Genomic DNA, 16,821 nt, shown 5'->3' with positions numbered 1-16,821 from the left:
AATGTGTCACTAATAGAGCTTGTTCTCATAATTGCGCTCCTTCCCCCTGAAAACCCAGACACAGGCCCCAGTGAGTCATTATGGACGGGGGCTACTCAGGGAAGGTGTACCCCGCGCGGGCACTTAATTGGATGACTAACAAGCCATTTTATAACAGAAAATAGGTAAACGCATTCCAGCATTCTCCTTCTCATTCCGATAATCGATCAAAATGGCCCAAAGCTTGTCAGGCATACTAGGCGCCGCCTCACTAAACTTGGGCCCGTACGAAGATCTCTACAGGCATTTCCATGCAAACCCAGAGCTCTCCCTGCAAGAAAAGGCCACCTCTGAGAAGATCACAGACATCCTATCCCGCCTGGGCCCCTATGAGATCCACACAAATATCGGCGGCTACGGCCTAGTAGGAGTTCTCAGAAATGGCCCAGGAAAGACAATCCTCCTCCGCGCCGATATGGATGCCCTGCCAATTAAGGAGTTGACCGGTCTGCCGTACGCGAGTTCCGTAACCATGCGTGATGGCGACGGAACCATGAAGCCGGTAATGCACGCCTGTGGCCATGATATGCATATTACATGTCTCCTTGCCACGGCAGACACACTGGTGCGGATCCGGGATTCCTGGAGCGGGACTTTGATCGTTCTCTTCCAGCCGAACGAGGAGCGGGGCGGAGGTGCGCAGGCTATGGTTGATGATGGGCTTTATTCGAAGATTCCCATGCCGGATTATGTCTTCGGTCAGCATGTCATGAGGATGCGGGCTGGGGCTGTTGGCTCCAGGCCTGGGACTATTATGGCTGCTGCGGATAGTTACAAGATTACGCTCTTTGGCAGGGGCGGTCATGGATCCCAGCCACATCAGACTGTTGATCCTGTGCTGCTTGCTGCGCATGTTGTTGTGAGATTGCAGGGTATTGTTAGTAGAGAGGTTGATCCCAGTGACCTGGGCGTGGTGACGGTTGGCAGTTTGCAGGCTGGGCAGACTGAGAATGTCATTTCGGATAGAGCCGAGATCGGGATTGATTTCAGAACTGTTAAGCTTGAGACTCGACAGAAGATCCTTTCCGCTGTTAAACGTATTGTTGAGGCTGAATGTGCTGCAAGTGGTTCGCCGAAACCGCCGGTGTTTACCCCGACCAGACGGTTCCCGCCCACTACAAATGACCAAAGTGCTGCTTTGCAGCTGGCTGCGTCTTTTGGTGATCATTTCGGGGAGTCGTTTGATGGAGATACCCCAAGAACCAACGTCAGCGAAGACTTCTCTACACTGGGTACCTCTCAAGGTCTTCCATGCTCCTTCTGGCTGTTTGGAGGTATTGACCCGGAGCTTTGGGACAAAGCACAGCAAGATGAGGCTCTCATGGCAGAAATACCCGGAAATCATTCGGCTTTGTTCGCCCCTGTGATTCAGCCAACCATGAGAACCGGCATCGATGCGTTGAGTCTTGCGGCTTTGACATTCTTGCGGAAATGAACCCAGAAATCTCACGTGAAACGCGTTGTATACTAGGTCAACTTGATCGTCACTTCCACTTTGAACAATACTTTCAATTTTCAAAAATTAGAATATTTACTCGGCTCCTGCATTACCTGACATCGAAGACTCAAGCTGGTAACTTCGGCTTTGATGGCAAGCAACAATTATAGCCTTCATAATAATCATCACAGGTCGTAGCTCCGTTCGGTTCTTCACAATATTTTCAACGTAGTCATAGATCCAGGTCACTGAAGTGAGATCTGTCTCGATATCAGAAGGCTCGGAATTCCTAATGATACTCAAACAAATGATGAGGAATGGGATGAACTGCTGTAGTAGTATGAGACTTTTAGTATGCCGTTAGTAATGCAACAATTATTGAGCTCTGGAACGTGACTCATTGCATACCTTAAACCCCAACATGCGTGCGATGATGTTCCCATCAGAAATTGGAACATTTGGATCGATTTTCTGGCGATATCTATAGTTTGATGTGACAGCCGATCTTTATCGCGGTCACATCTCTTTGACTGATGAAGAACAATGAGAAACTTGTAACTGGTAAACACCATGTCCACGCAGAACCAGGTGTCTACCTGTGTCTTGGCCATCCGAAAGAGCTCGTCCTTTTCCATGTCAGCATACGCAACAAACTTCTGCGGGCTATATCTTACGGCGTTCCAATCCGACATAATCAACTGCACCTCCTGAAGGAAGCTATCAATCGTTGCATCGTGCAAGACCGGATCTAGATTCGGTCCGGAGTCCATCCAGTCCAGGTACTTCATCACGACCAAAGCATGTCGCATAGAAGCCAGGAAATGAATTTGGACGAAACGAGAGGCTTCATAATCGATCCCATTGATGGTTGGATCTGGAAAATTGACCTTCCAGGACCCGGTCGGTATCAAAGTGGGCTTGCCGAAGGAGAGTCGGAACAGACAGTCCGTTCGAAGCAGATGCCAGAACTCAAACCGCTTTCTGTTTTTTTCTGTTTCACTTTCGTCAATCGTGGATCCTTGTGCTAGAGGAGACTGATCATCTGTGTCTTCTGGGTTCCCGTCGACGAAGAAGTATCCCAAGGCCTTCGCAATTGCGCAAGCATGACCTAGCATCTTCCAAGCTACTTCGCTATCGCATGCTTCTAGCGCCATGGATATCTAGTTCGTTGTCAGTCTTGCTTGTTCTCTTCCAAATATCCATCGCTTCACTTGCCATTAAAACAGCGACGAAAAGATCGGCATAGGTGTTTTGAATATTCTCTAGCCAGAGGGTGCTGAGGTCCAAGCACTTTCCGTAAAGATGTCTGATCTGGCTGCCGTCATCCTTGTTAAAGCTGGGATCCAATACCATTCCCTGAAGACGAACGGTATGGTAGATGATTTGGGAAGTACAGTCAAGTTGAACGTGAGGATTTTCGAGTAGGTCAGGGATCGATAGCAGGAAGCTCTTCTCTAGGGGGATTTTGAAACCCTCAAACTGGTAGCAATCATAATAATCTAAATTCAAGTTAGTAATTAGCCAATATACAACTTATCATCAGGTAGAGACTTACTCTGAATAACATTCTTTGAGGAATCTTTGGGCAAATCGGACATTTCCGGAGGCCCCTCGGCTGCCCCATTCTGGAGATGTTCAATTTCAGACATTGCAGCAGCAATAGCCCCCACGCAGCGTTCATTGTCGAAGAAACATGATTCAACCGATCGCAGGTGACAAAAGACATCGGTGAAGAGCAGCGATCGACTCTTTGGGTCTTGAATGCGACTTAATACACCATGAATCACTCCAGGCATGGTAGGCGCATCGGACTTGTCCGAGGACACAGGTTTATCGGTGTCTGAATCAACCGACGATACCGACATAGGACTACCGCCATCTTCGTTGACATCTGAAGATTCATCCAACTTGCAATGCTCTTCTAAGCGTTTGAGGCGGCGTAAGACCTCCGATAGAACACTGTTCTGATCGATGTCGTTGCTACGGTGTGTGTCAGTCCAATCTCTCAGTTACTGAACTAGGATCATGGGTGCGCGGTCACTCTTGTTTCTTGTTTCGTGGCTTGCGTGGCACATAGATACATTCGGCCCCGAAGGCTTCACACTTCTGACATCTGGGGGCGACTCGGTTGCATCGAATCTAGAAACACGTTACTCTCGTGTGTGGCGCGGGGATCGGAACACCAACATACCTTTCTAGATTGGCAACGACGGCACTAGTACATGTAAGTCATAATTAATTCAGTATTTGGTGTTATTTTGGCAGATTGTCTCACCGAAATACTCATCAAGGGGGGGCTCATATCGCAATGTGGAGGTTGAAGAGGCGGGAATAGCAAAGTCCGAAAGTCCGCACGGGAGGCTAGAAATTCGGGTCATGCGAGGAGCTTGTCTGTTATTGCTTGCTATCAGGAGTTCTAATGTCAATTCTGCCGCCTATGTGATTTGAATTTCGTCATACTTTGGCCAGTCGGTCCACTCCTCGCCAATAGCTGTCGAGTTTTTCAATTTGAAATACTGGAATACATTAAGTCCATTTATATAACACTTGCTTTTTACAGGATTCACACAATACTTATCATACTGCCACTCAAATGATCGTTAACTTATTCCACCGCTGGTTTCATGGCTCCATGACTCAACTAGAAATACTTGAACTGCAAAATAAAGATGTCCTGTGACTGAAAAGTCCAACATGGGGTGAAATAGGTTAAAGGCGGTGATATGAACGATGGGCATTCCACCAACGGACTGTTATAAGTCCGAATGTCCAGGCTCCACCTGGCCCCTTTTGCCCTAGTAACTATATCCCGATGGGAGGTCCTGGCTATTATATTCTTCGGCCAGGAGGGAGCTGTGCCCTCTACCTATCACAAGTCGACAAATTCGCCGATCTACGACTGTGTCAGTGAATCGCGGATTCTCCCACCTGCAGACGGTGTCCGTCTGCCTTGATATATAAATCATGAATGTTCCCTCAATCTCCCAAAAAGTTTCTATTCGCAAATTATAATTTCGTGCATACCTAGAAATATGGTATTATCGCAAGATGTCCCTTTACAAGACACAGTGGCAAACAAGGCGACTACAAGTAAAGAATCTTTAGCATCCACAAATGATCACCCCAGCGAGCAAGTCCTGGATCTTTCCAAGGAGTCACCCGAAGACAAAGATGCGACCGAACAACCTGCCTCGCTGAAGCATTATTTTGTCAGTTGCAATCATGAGAAGAAAGGAACCGCAGTGTAATTTGATGCTGATATAACCCAGAGAATTTTATCGTATACGACTACCAAAGATAGGATGATCCTCGCAGTCGCCTTGGTTTGCGCTGTGGGGTCTGGTGTGGTATGCCTCGCTATATCTCTATATACTATCGCACTGAAAAGGTTGGAGGCTAACTGTGCACCAGCCCCTACCGCTCATGAACATCGTCTTTGGATCACTGGTTGGTGACTTTAGTACATATTTTACTCCCGGATCCTCGATCACCGAAGCAGAATTCAAGAAATCAGTCAGCCGACTGAGGTAGGTGACAACTGCGTTTTCCAATTTTACCTGAGCTGACTTCCAGAAAGTCTGTACATTGTATATCTCTTTATTGCCAAGTTTACCTTGACCTATTTCTCTATGGTAACAACCCAAAGAAGCCCCAGCGTGTTGCATCATGCTCGAATACTGACCTACTGCGGTCCAGTATTGCTTCCGGGTTATCAGCCTTCGAATTTCAGCCGCCTTGCGAATGGAGTATATGAGTTCGCTTTTCGCCCAGCCAATCAGCCAGCTTGACCAAGTCTCAGTCGGAACAGTCGTCACCACAATCACCACACTCTCTAATACAATCCAGCAGAGTATATCAGACAAGATGGCCACGCTTTTTCAATCTACAGCACTCTTAATCACAGCATATATCATCGCCTTCAAATACTCATGGGCTTTGACTCTTGCTACTAGCTCTTGCATTCTCTTCATTTGTATCGGCTGCAGCGCAACACTGCCTGCCATCTCGAAGAAGCAACAACAGGCAGATAAAGCAGACGAAAAGCATTCTGCGATCGCAGCAGAAGTCTTTGGCTCAATTCGAACGGTTGTCTCCCTGGGTGCCGAAGCACCTCTTACCAAAAAATATCGACGATGGGTCATGGAATCACGAGACAAAAGTCGAAGTATGGCAGCGCTTTTGAGTTCTCAGTTTGGTGTCTTGTTCTTTGCCATGTACTGCAGTTATTCGCTGGCATTTTGGCTTGGTCTGAAACTCTTCCGAGAGGGTCATATTCATGACATTAATACTGTCATTATGTGAGTCAACTTGCGCTGTCACTAAGCTTACTTACTAATTGACCTTGCAGCGTATTTTTCTCTATCATGATCGCAGTCAGCATTCTTGGAAGCATCACAACTCCCTTAACCATGGTTTTCAAGGCGGCAAGCGCAGCGACCACATTCTTCGAAATAATTGATGCAGAGAAGATTGCAATTGGTGGTGTTCGTGATTCGGACGCGTTGGATCATGGAGATATCGTCTTCGAAAACGTGCATTTCGCGTATCCCACGCGACCGGACAGCCAAATCTTCCAGGGACTGAACGCCCGATTTGAAAGAGCCAAAACCACTGCACTCGTAGGCCCGTCGGGGTCTGGAAAGAGTACCATCGTCGGTCTGCTAGAGCAATGGTACACGCCGAGTCAAGGAAGTATTCTTTTGGGCCAACGAAAAATCAAAGATCTCGACATCAAATGGTGGAGGTCCCAAATCGGACTTGTTCAACAAGACGTGTTCCTCTTCAACGATTCAATCTTCAAGAACATCTCATTTGGGCTTGTTGGCACTAAGTGGGAGAATGAGCCTGATGCTATCAAGCTTGACTTGGTGAAGCATGCATGCAAAGAAGCATTCGCAGACGAATTCGTTGAGCGCCTCCCACAGGTATGTCATTTGTTCAAATAAATGTACATCTTATCTAACTTATTCAGGGGTACGATACAATAGTTGGAGAGAACGGTACCAAACTGAGTGGCGGTCAAAGACAGCGTCTTGCCATAGCTCGAAGCATTGTGAAGCAACCTACTATCTTGATTCTGGATGAAGCTACCAGTGCAATTGACGTTCGCGGAGAGAAGATTGTTCAAGCTGCACTGAATCGCGTTTCTGAAAATCGAACCACAATCGTGATTGCACACAGGCTGTCCACTGTTCGACGTGCTGATCGCATCCTGGTTCTCAGGAACGGTGTTAATGTCGAAGAGGGAACACATGACGAGCTTCTTGCCATGCAGGATGGGCTATATCGGGGCCTTGTCAATGCCCAAAGACTTGAGAGCGCTGCAGATGAGGAAGATGCCGATCCAAACGAGGCCACTGACGTCGTGAAGGAGGAGCTTGGTAGATCCACCACTACCGTTTCTGAACAGCCACAAGACCAAGATGATGCAAAGGTTAAACAAAAGGGCTTCTTTAGATGTACTGGAATCTTCCTATATGAGGCTCGGGCCCATTGGCCTCTTTTCCTGGGTACTTTATTGGGGGTCTTGGGCGCTGCATGTAAGTCCTGCTGCATCTCTATATCCAAAATATTTGGCTAATCGTACTATCAGCTGCTTTCCCATTGCAAAGCTGGCTTTTTGCCAAACTCATCGATGTTTTCCGCCTCAGAGGAGACAAGCTTAGTGATGCCGCAAGTTTCTGGGCTTTGATGTTTTTTATTCTGTCTTTGGGTGTCGCAGCCAGCTACGCTCTGGCTGCATTCTCAGCAAACAGACTGTCCGCTGTGAGTGATGATATATTTCCTCCTGATATACAAGTCTGGTCTAACATACATTTAGGAAATCTCATCCTCTTGTCGGACAGAATACTTCGACCATATCGTCAGCAAGCCCATGCCATTCTACGACATGAATGAGAACTCCTCCGGGTCTCTGGTCTCACGTCTAGCCACGGATCCCAAGCAAATTCAAGAATTGATCGGATTGAACGGAATCTTTCCACTTATCTCGATCTTCAGTACGATAGGTTGCATCGCCATCGCCTTTTCCTTTGGCTGGAAGTTGAGTCTAGTTACTGTACTCGCGGCTCTTCCATGCATCTTCATAGCCGCATTCATGCGAATCAGATACGAACTAGAGTTCGACTCCTTGAATACGGCAGTGTATGCCGGTAGTTCGCAATTTGCTGCAGAGGCTATCGAGGCATTCCGCACTGTCTCGGCATTGACCATGGAAAATTCAATCCTGGACCGGTATTCGAGTCTTCTGAAAGATCAACAAAGCAAAGCCTTCCGCAAAGCTTCGGTTGCCACTCTGATTTTCGCATTTTCCGATAGTGTCGAGCTCTGCGCTATGGCACTCAGCTTTTGGTATGGTGGTCAGCTTCTTGCGTCCAGAGAATATCAGCCCGCGTCATTTTTTGTTATCTATATGTCAATTATCATCGGTGGACAGCAAGCGGGCAGCTTCTTCAGCTTTGGGTCGAACATTGCCCAAGCGACATCATCCGCAAACCGGATCCTGAACTTTCGGCCAACCTTGAAAGACACCGAATCTACCTCCGGCAAGCCGATGGACGACAAATCTCGCAGTATTGGAGCTCGCATTGACTTCAAGAGTCTAGGATTCCAATATGCCTCACAGGATACTCCCCTGTTTACGGGTCTGGATGTCAGCATCGAAAGCGGCCAGTTTGTCGCGTTTGTGGGGCCATCAGGCTGTGGCAAAACCTCTTTGATATCGATACTAGAGCGATTCTACAATCCAACCCAAGGGGCTGTTTTTGTTAATGACGAAGACATCAGCTCTATTGACCAAACTTCATACCGAAGATGCTTATCCTTGGTAGCCCAAGAGCCACGATTATTTGAAGGAACAATACGTGATAACATCACTCTCGGAATCGACAATTCAGAATACATAGAAGAAGAACTGGTTCAAGCATGTGTCGATGCTGAGATTCACAGCTTTATCATGTCCCTTCCAGATGGATACTCCACAGAGTTAGGGATGAAAGCCCAGACAGCTCTCAGTGGAGGTCAACGGCAAAGATTGTGTATCGCGCGTGCACTATTGCGCAAACCATCACTGCTTCTTTTGGATGAAGCTACGTCAAGCCTAGACTCGCAATCAGAGAAAATTGTTCAAGCTGCCCTTGAAAGATTGGCTGCACGGAGGAGTATGACAATTATCGCGGTTGCACATAGACTGCCGACTATTCAAAAAGCCGACGTTATTTTTGTCTTTGGGGAGAATCTGAGTGGAAAAGGCTCGCGCGTCGTTGAGCGGGGCTCGCATCAGGAGTTGCTTCAGAATAAGGGAATGTACTGGCAGATGGTTCGTATCATATTCCTTGTCCCTTTCTTTGCTATAAAAGAAACCTGCTTACAATATCTCAATTATAGTGTCAAGCAAATGGGCTGGATCGATAGATGCCGTCCAAACAATTTGTACGAAGCAATACTTCTGAGATGAAATTAGAAAGTCAAGTATTAGGGCTTTCTGAGCATGTGCATGTGCTGTGATGCTACAGATTCTTGTATCATAGTTTCCCAAATTACTCAAAAAGTTTAATACGCACCTTTGGTCTCGTAAAACGCTAATGTAGCATTATCTATTGGCGGCTAACCGCCGGGGCACCCAAAGTTTAGACTGCTAGGTTTGGGTGTAGACAGCACACTTAATTTCTGCGCCTCAATACATTGGTGGTGAGCTCATTTACGACGATTAGCCGAAATCACAAGTCAGGTTTCTTGATAGAGAAGATCCGCCTTCTGGAGTATATTTACCCTGAGGTGTGAACTAGATTCAAATTGCTAGTTTCAAGACGAAAAGAATGCGCAAGAGTGCTATATGGCTTCTGATAAGACTAATAAGACATATTCATGGATGGAAGAGATTCACGAGCTTTATAGATTCCACAATAGAGAGCTCGTTGGCCAAGCTCACCCAAGGCGGGCGTGACGGTCCTCGGCGCGTTGCTTTCGCAATTTTGAAGCATATTTCACACCAAAACCATGCTTGAAGACCTCACCAATCTCTTCAAGCTGTAGTCCCGACATTTCAGGGTAAAAGAATATGATCATCACCCAGCCTGAGAATGTTAGGCATGCATAGAAACCAAATGCACCAGAGGGTGTGATCCCCTTCATCATAGACAAGAATGTCGAAGACACAATCAGATTCGAACCCCAGCAGCAGCAAGTCATATACATTGTTCCAACGGCACGAACCTCCGTAGGGAAAAAGTCTGCACTCATCCAGGCGGTGTTTCCAATCGACACGCCGTAGAAGAGCACGAAGAAGATGATGAAAACTAAAACAATAATAGCCGGCGCTGTGATGGACTTCGTTGTCACTTCGAGTGTCTCCAGATCAACTGGAATATATGCGAATGATACAGCAACTGCGACCAGACTAGCTGACATGCCCCATGCCGTTGTTATTAAAAGTCTGCGACGGCCGAAGGAGTCTACGACTAGCATGTTGACTAGGGTCATTGCCAGATTGGTTCCTGACACAACAAGACCCACTGCGACTGGGTTGGAAAAGCCAACTAGGGCGAAGAGCGTTCCGGAGTAATACATCAGGACGTTGAAGCCTGACATTTGGCTGATGGTCACTAGGAGTTATTAGTGAAACACTTTAAGACAGGACATGACAGAGTTACTTAGACCACATGCACACACCAAAGCACGGAAATAGGCAGGATTTGAGTGGAGTTGTTTCACAATAGACCACCGGGTCTGGTTACCAGTAGAGGCCCGAGATTCTCGAACACCAGCTTCAATGAGATCAATCTTAACCTGGACCTGCTCGGGAGTAGCAGAACTGAAGATACGGTGCAGAACTGCTCGAGCTTCCTCTTTTTTGTCGTGGTAGACCAACTGGCGAGGAGACTCTGGGCAAAGCGGGAGCAAGACGGCCAGAAGTACACTGGGGACACCACCTAGACCAACCATATAGCGCCATCCATTAGGAACGCCGGCAAAGGCAGCACCAAGACCATAGCTTATGACTTGGCCTCCGGTAATGCTGACATTGTTCAGACCAATCATGCGACCGCGGTGTTTGGTGGGTGCGATTTCGGCAATATAGGCTGGCACAATCATTGCAGCAGAGCCAACCCCAAAGCCGACAATAAGTCTTCCGACCGCCATCTGTGGGATAGAGTATGCAGTGGCCTGTAAAATCGCCCCCACTGTGAAGAGAGCACAGCCGATGTACATTGGCCCTTTGCGTCCGTATCGATCGGCTGTCAGACCTGCAATGATAGAGCCGACAAATGCTCCAGCAGAACACAAGGATGTGATCAACTCTTTCTCGCTTGCTGATAATATATGGCCTAAACTGTCTTCAAGGTATACTAGAACCGCTGAGATGATACCGGTATCGTACCCAAAGAGCATGCCGCCGATCGAGGCGGTCAATGCGATGAGCCAAATATACCAGCCTGTATCGGTGTGTTCGATCTCATCCAAATCAATAACATCATGGATTGACGCTTTCGCGATCTCAATCTGACTGCTAACGGGCTTTAAATCCTGTTCTTTGTCGAGCGATTTTCGCCGGTCATTTTGCGAAGATGACATGTTTCGAAGTGTATCAGACTTATGTTTAGAGATGTGAAGATTGATACTGGCAAAGTCAATGATGAGGCCCAACTGAATCCTTTTATATCTGTAAACTAGTCTAAGTGTATATCTCTGCAGTCCGGAATTGGCAAGTCTGCCCTGTGGAGATATATGGGAATCCGGGGTAATGCGGGGAAGAAACCCGCGGGAGGATACAGACGGCAATCACCGCCGACATAGCCTGAATTCACTCTTATATATTACCTGTCTTGGCAGCATAAGTTACCTCTTTGGGTAACTCACTCCCAAACTCACTTTGCGCCCCCCGTCAGTTGTTATTCGTTGAAATATAGGGATGATGCGAATACAATTATTTTCATTGGTGATTACCGCAAATGACACCGCGAAAGAATGCAGGAGTAGCTGATCTCACATTATCAAAGGAGGAAAGAGCGCGGCGCCACCTGCCCGAGATTTTGAAACGATCTTACATACCATACCCTAATGTCATTTACGGAAAAAGATGACGAGCATAGGAGGTGTCATCGGTCAGCCGAGGACGCAGATTCGGTAAAATGGGACTAATATCCCAAGCTGACTACTTATTGAAAAGCGAGATAAGTATGGTTGACTTTTACAAACCATCAAGTAGCTTCCAAGGCGGAAAAATTGGCTTTCTGCTATTCCGTGCTGATATGTCGAACCATCAGTGCAGTCACTGTGGTATAAGACCGATTAGTCTAGAAGAATAGCTGAGTCCTTGATTAAATCTACACTATATTCTCTGTATGAAAAAATGGTCATTGGAACCGTCAGGCTCATCCAGAAGAAGCACTTAGCATTTTAGGGAAAAAGAAAATTTCGAAGAGGGTTGAATTCCAAGCGTGTACATATAAGTTAACAGCGACAGATAGACTAGTAGTATCAAGACTCAGAACAAAAAAAAAACAATTCTTGTAGCACTCGAAGGTGATTCAGGAAATTTTCTTTTTATCTTGTGTTCGCGCTGGCAAGTGCTATTCCTGCGGTTTCTTTTCGTGTAATCTGTTTCTCAAGAAACGCTACAGTACAGCACATATGTTAGGCATTCTGTGATTGGCCGAAAATCCGTTGGAGACAAGAAAAGTACTGTACAGTAAGTATCCTCGAGGTCGTGGCACGCAAGACATCGAAGTTGAAGTATAGATCCGATTGGATTAACGCCGACCAGAGAATCTTGTCCTCCGCACTGTACTCAACGAACTCCGTTTGTCGGAGCGAAGAAGCAAGGGGTCGCATTATTCGAAGAAGCATCTAGAAAAGCTAGCTGCGCCTCTGGAGTGGGCCCTCTAACGCAAGGTTCACAGGATCTACGTCAAACACGATCAAAAAGCCGATCTTGATGTGTCAGATGCACTTTCAGAAGTACAGTACAGTACAATACTTGAGAGAACTCGATAGGGACCCCTTGACGCGGAATCGATTCGCAGGATGAGATGTGAATATGCGAAGGTTCATTCCAGACACCCGTACAAAAACAGCTTGTATCGAGCGAGCATTTTCGACAATCTCAGGAGAATATCGGCGGAGAAAGTCTAATTCATAGGTCTAGGGATCGCCGGTCTATTACCGTTTACTAAATCAGGATTGGTTCCCATACTGTGCGATTCAGCAAGCCACCGTCTTCGTAGTGTAGCAAAATGCGTGTCCGCAGAGAAATCCTTTCGGTCGGGGTTGAAGCTTGATGTTGAAGTTGATGGGTCTGCCTGAACACGGTCCGAGCGAACATTTGAAAGGTTTGCACTCTTATAAGAATATCTTCTGCGGGTTTGAACATGACAGCTTGAATGTATTGGTAATAAGAGACAAAAAGTTAATTAGGCCACATGAATGAATATTTATAAAGAAAAGATAATTATAATGAATGTAGAGATCTCCCAAGAAACCAGTCAACTCCGAGTCTAGTCGTCATAAGCAACGACGACCTGGCGGCTAACCATAATATCGGCCTGTCCAGGTCTTTGACCATTATCAAGGATATCCTTTTGGCTGTCACCATCACTCAAACTTCCCCGTGGGTTGTGTTCGATGGCGGATGTGGTAGTCACGTTCTTTCCGTGCTCAGCAAGCTCATAGTTTCGTGAGAACATGGCACCTCCAGTGCGATGCGAGCTGAGCCCGGGCGACTGGTGGTAGTTCTTATAGTCGGAGGTCTTGCGATCGCGGAGAATGCGGAACAGAGGTCGGAGGGTTGCGATATTTCCAACAATCATTCCCAGGCCGTTTTCTGCAAATCCCCAGATCACAACATTGGAGATATCGTATAGGTAATCGGTTTGGTTGGTGAGTGCGACGGTGTATTTTAGGCGGATACAAGCTGATAGGGATGCACTGCGAAGCAGTCATGTTAGCCATGAGCGAGAGGGAGCGAGAGAATCAGGATCCACATACAAGATACCCAGACCCATCAGGCCAACGATAGAGATTTTGGTGTTGCGGTTAATCTGCACGTTCCAAAGGAGAGGCACCGGGCTGTCTCTGTTAGTCTTGCTTTCATATAAGAGGGACAGGACTTCTTACAGGAAAGCAGTCACCCAGTCGGTGACGATATTCACAGCTGTACAGGCGTAGTACACATCGGCGAGGACATAGCTCGGCTGGCATTTGCCTCCATTATCGAGGGCCTCCTGGCTCCAGGCAGCTCTGTAAATGAGTTAGCATCTTATTTGCAGTTGGCTCAGTGCAACACCTACTCGACTGGAATGCAGTTGATCAAGATGAAGATCAAGGCGATGATGTTCATGACCACAAATGTAGCCATAACAACATATTGTACATAGAGGTAGATCTTACGACCTTCTGCGACTCGAATCAACATCCAACTGATGCTGAGCTTGATTGGAATGATCGCAGAGCAGTAGCCGACTTCGAAAATGAGGAAGTACTTCTTTCCTTCCGCCGAGTATTTTTCATTGCCAGGAAGTGCAAGTGTCGAGTTGTGAATTCCAATTCCATTGAAGGCGCCTCCAATACATCCTGCAACTAGCACGGCGAATGGGATCAATGCCACCGTCATAATCCAGTCCTCCATTCCCCATGACCTGCGACTCACTCTGCAGTAAACTCGCAAGCCGAAGGTCAACAGGCCCAATACTGTCAGAAGGATCGTGCTTCCCGCTAGGCCCGGGGCCGCATCGGTGTAGATGGCCATTGTGCCGTCGATTTCAATGTAAATCAGTCCTCAGATGCTATAAAGGGCCGATTTGACTCAAAATCTCGACTTTCTGTCAACCTGGGGTTGATGTTCAAGTGGAGCGGTTGCAGGAATAATATAGAGAGGAGGGTCTTTGTCCCCCTACTGATTGTTGTCGTGAACTAGCTCAACTAGTGCAATACCCTAGGTGTGTTTCAAGATGGCCGGGAAACAAAATTCCTGGAAGTCCGGCAAATCGGAAAATGATCATCCATCGCGCCTCACGGGCTTGTAATGGCTGGTTCCGTGTACTTTAACCCTATGGAGATTGCCGATGCGGCTCCTGATTTGACGTTAAAGACCGGAAGTCTCGCGCGGCAGAGAGGAAAAGCGGGTGACGCCTCCCCACCCAAGCCCTAGTGGCGTCTAGACTTGAAAAAACAGACAGCCACAGGCGACTCGCAGATGATGATCGTCAGGAGCTGTCTCAGATGTCGTCTTTTTCTTTTTTTTTTTTTCTTTCTTTCTTTCTTTCATGATTGAGTACCCAATCATAAATCTTGTCCACAAGTGAATTATGCAATTAGCCAAAGTATAAGTTAAACCCCAGCTTAATCTAGGACTTGACGTTTTATGGGTCAATTAATATGGAAGGAATGCAAGGGATTTGACGCCAACCAAACTGCTGGAACCAAAACGCCACGAGAAGTCGACCTCGTACTTCTGTCCCCGCAGTCAAGTCCTATTTTAGAGGCAGAGCTATACGACTGGAGCGAGAGGTGAACGGACATGGCCCACACGCCACATGTGCATTTAATTTGCTACCAAACATTCACCCCTTTGTGCCCCATACAGTAGAGGATATCCGTGATCTTGGTTGGTCCTCTAAGCGAGCACTCTGGTTGGCTCGGACCGCCAAGTCCGCGCGGGCTTCCGATTGTGAGGATCTCCTACCATGGTTCATTGCATCGCAGCTCTGTAGCATACTCCTTTACGAGCTTAGTATGGCGGTAGAGAGTGGAACAATTGTGGATGCAGCTTTTAGGTTGAAATATCTGCAAGGCAACCAAAACTGTGGCGAACGGAGTACGCGCACGCTTCATACTTTACATTAAATTACTTAAATGCATCTCTTCTGTTCGTATTGAGCTACCGTAGGCTGATGAAATCAGTCGACGCTAGTGGAGAGTACTAGAAAATTGAAATTTGCAATTGTTCCGGCAGATCATTCGGTTATCTTTATTTTTGAGATCTGCACATAATGTGCGTGTGATTTGAGATAACAAGGACATTGTTATCAGCTTTGGCTACTACTAAGTTAATTTACTCATAGACACTTAGCAAGTCCCTTCATCTGATCATTTCCGAGAACAACTGCCGCGGTCGGTAACAGTGGCGCAACATTCAAAGTTTAATGTGGACACAGCTTGGCAAAGCCTTTTCGAGATTATACCTGTCTGTCGGACAATCCGGGCCCCAGGACGGAAGATAGAATGATATCTGGTCATGAAAACAAGCCCACTAACAAGGCGACAAGACGGATGCACAAAATATCACAATAAGTAAACATGTGGTCCTCGACACAAAAAAGCGGTTCAGAAGAACATAATTCAGCCAAAAGAAGAAAAACCAAAAAGTAAAAAACATATGACAGCATGTCTGAGGTGGTCACTACGGTAGTGTGTTGAGGCTTTCAGCTCAATATTAAGTTTGCCTATAGTGAATATTTACCGCCTAGCCTACTGTGAGACTACGCTGGTCTCCAGGTTTTGAGATAGGTAAGCGAGATAGAACTGTTACGCACTGCTAGCGGGTCGTCGCTATGTTAGAGAGATAGATGCCGATATAGCGTATACAACAAGAACAATATATATTGTAAACAGGTAGTCGAAACGCTGATTCCTAGAATCAGCGTGGGCTTACTGTTTATCTCCTAGCTTTATATAACAACGTTATTTTTAGGTTAATAGGGTGAGGATCATTAAGAATAATGATTTAAACAAAAGTAAGATCAAGAATCTGCTAGACATTAAAAGAGAAGGTAGGAATATTAAGAAATTGATAGAAAAATTGAGAAATTGATATTCTTTATGCTAAGGAATCTAGCTCAATTTATGTTAATTTCTCTATTCCCCTTTTTGACGCATTTGTAGGAGATTATTGCATTTGTATTGTTGCATTCGTAGGGTTTCCGTTCAAACTTGCTTTGCAGTTCTTGTGTCATATTATTATACTTGTGTTTAGTATTTCATTTATATCTCTTTTTTCTTGTTTTGGGTTCTCTTATATGGTTTTTTATATTCTTGTTCTTTTGTTGAACCTTGTTTTATCTAATATTGATGAGGAGCATAGTGATCACGATTTTTTAGAATTGAGAAAATGAGTGGCATTCTTATCGCTCTCCTTTTCTTATATAAAAGGGGTTCATCACACAATCATGAATCCCAGACTTGAACAACTCAATTTGTTCTCCTACAATCTTCCATTGTAAAGCCCAATATTCATCATTTCTTCCCTCAGACATTGTAACTTTTTAACAATATCAATCAAATGAGGGACGCCATGAAACCGTCACATAATAAAGGGTGCAGGGAATTGTCTATAGTCAATGTGAGAT

The 16,821-nt window shown here is 46.2% G+C and overlaps 5 protein-coding genes across 5 annotated transcripts; 2 read left to right on the top strand and 3 right to left on the bottom strand.

Moving 5' to 3' along the window:
* Positions 1-211: 211 nt before the first annotated feature.
* N7511_007828 (M20 family metallopeptidase) lies at positions 212-1,474 on the top strand (the record flags this gene model as incomplete). Its single annotated transcript, XM_057130205.1, has 1 exon — positions 212-1,474. The coding sequence occupies one exon, from the start codon at positions 212-214 to the stop codon at positions 1,472-1,474; it is 1,263 nt and encodes a 420-aa protein (XP_056981988.1).
* A 96-nt stretch (positions 1,475-1,570) lies between these two features.
* On the bottom strand, positions 1,571-3,764 carry N7511_007827 (transcription factor domain-containing protein; the record flags this gene model as incomplete). Its single annotated transcript, XM_057130204.1, has 7 exons — positions 1,571-1,823; positions 1,886-2,637; positions 2,702-2,976; positions 3,033-3,457; positions 3,519-3,616; positions 3,669-3,692; positions 3,753-3,764. The coding sequence occupies 7 exons, from the start codon at positions 3,762-3,764 to the stop codon at positions 1,571-1,573; spliced, it is 1,839 nt and encodes a 612-aa protein (XP_056981987.1).
* Positions 3,765-4,509: 745 nt separating this feature from the next.
* On the top strand, positions 4,510-8,890 carry N7511_007826 (ABC transporter permease/ATP-binding protein; the record flags this gene model as incomplete). The annotated part of the gene is made up of 10 exons (XM_057130203.1): positions 4,510-4,686; positions 4,747-4,824; positions 4,889-5,004; positions 5,055-5,109; positions 5,174-5,775; positions 5,826-6,402; positions 6,450-7,017; positions 7,071-7,243; positions 7,299-8,795; positions 8,864-8,890. 10 exons carry the CDS (start codon positions 4,510-4,512, stop codon positions 8,888-8,890), a joined length of 3,870 nt encoding a protein of 1,289 aa, XP_056981986.1.
* Positions 8,891-9,403: 513 nt separating this feature from the next.
* N7511_007825 (uncharacterized protein) lies at positions 9,404-11,050 on the bottom strand (the record flags this gene model as incomplete). The annotated part of the gene is made up of 2 exons (XM_057130202.1): positions 9,404-10,080; positions 10,129-11,050. The coding sequence occupies 2 exons, from the start codon at positions 11,048-11,050 to the stop codon at positions 9,404-9,406; spliced, it is 1,599 nt and encodes a 532-aa protein (XP_056981985.1).
* Positions 11,051-12,972: 1,922 nt separating this feature from the next.
* On the bottom strand, positions 12,973-14,222 carry N7511_007824 (uncharacterized protein; the record flags this gene model as incomplete). The annotated part of the gene is made up of 4 exons (XM_057130201.1): positions 12,973-13,402; positions 13,463-13,543; positions 13,592-13,714; positions 13,765-14,222. 4 exons carry the CDS (start codon positions 14,220-14,222, stop codon positions 12,973-12,975), a joined length of 1,092 nt encoding a protein of 363 aa, XP_056981984.1.
* Positions 14,223-16,821: the final 2,599 nt, after the last annotated feature.

The sequence above is a fragment of the Penicillium nucicola genome (assembly GCF_028828085.1).
Source record: "Penicillium nucicola strain IBT 29836 chromosome Unknown utg000008l, whole genome shotgun sequence".
Taxonomy (NCBI): domain Eukaryota; kingdom Fungi; phylum Ascomycota; class Eurotiomycetes; order Eurotiales; family Aspergillaceae; genus Penicillium; species Penicillium nucicola.
Note: the sequence above shows the minus strand (reverse complement) of the source record. Positions and strands in the feature narration are given on the sequence as shown.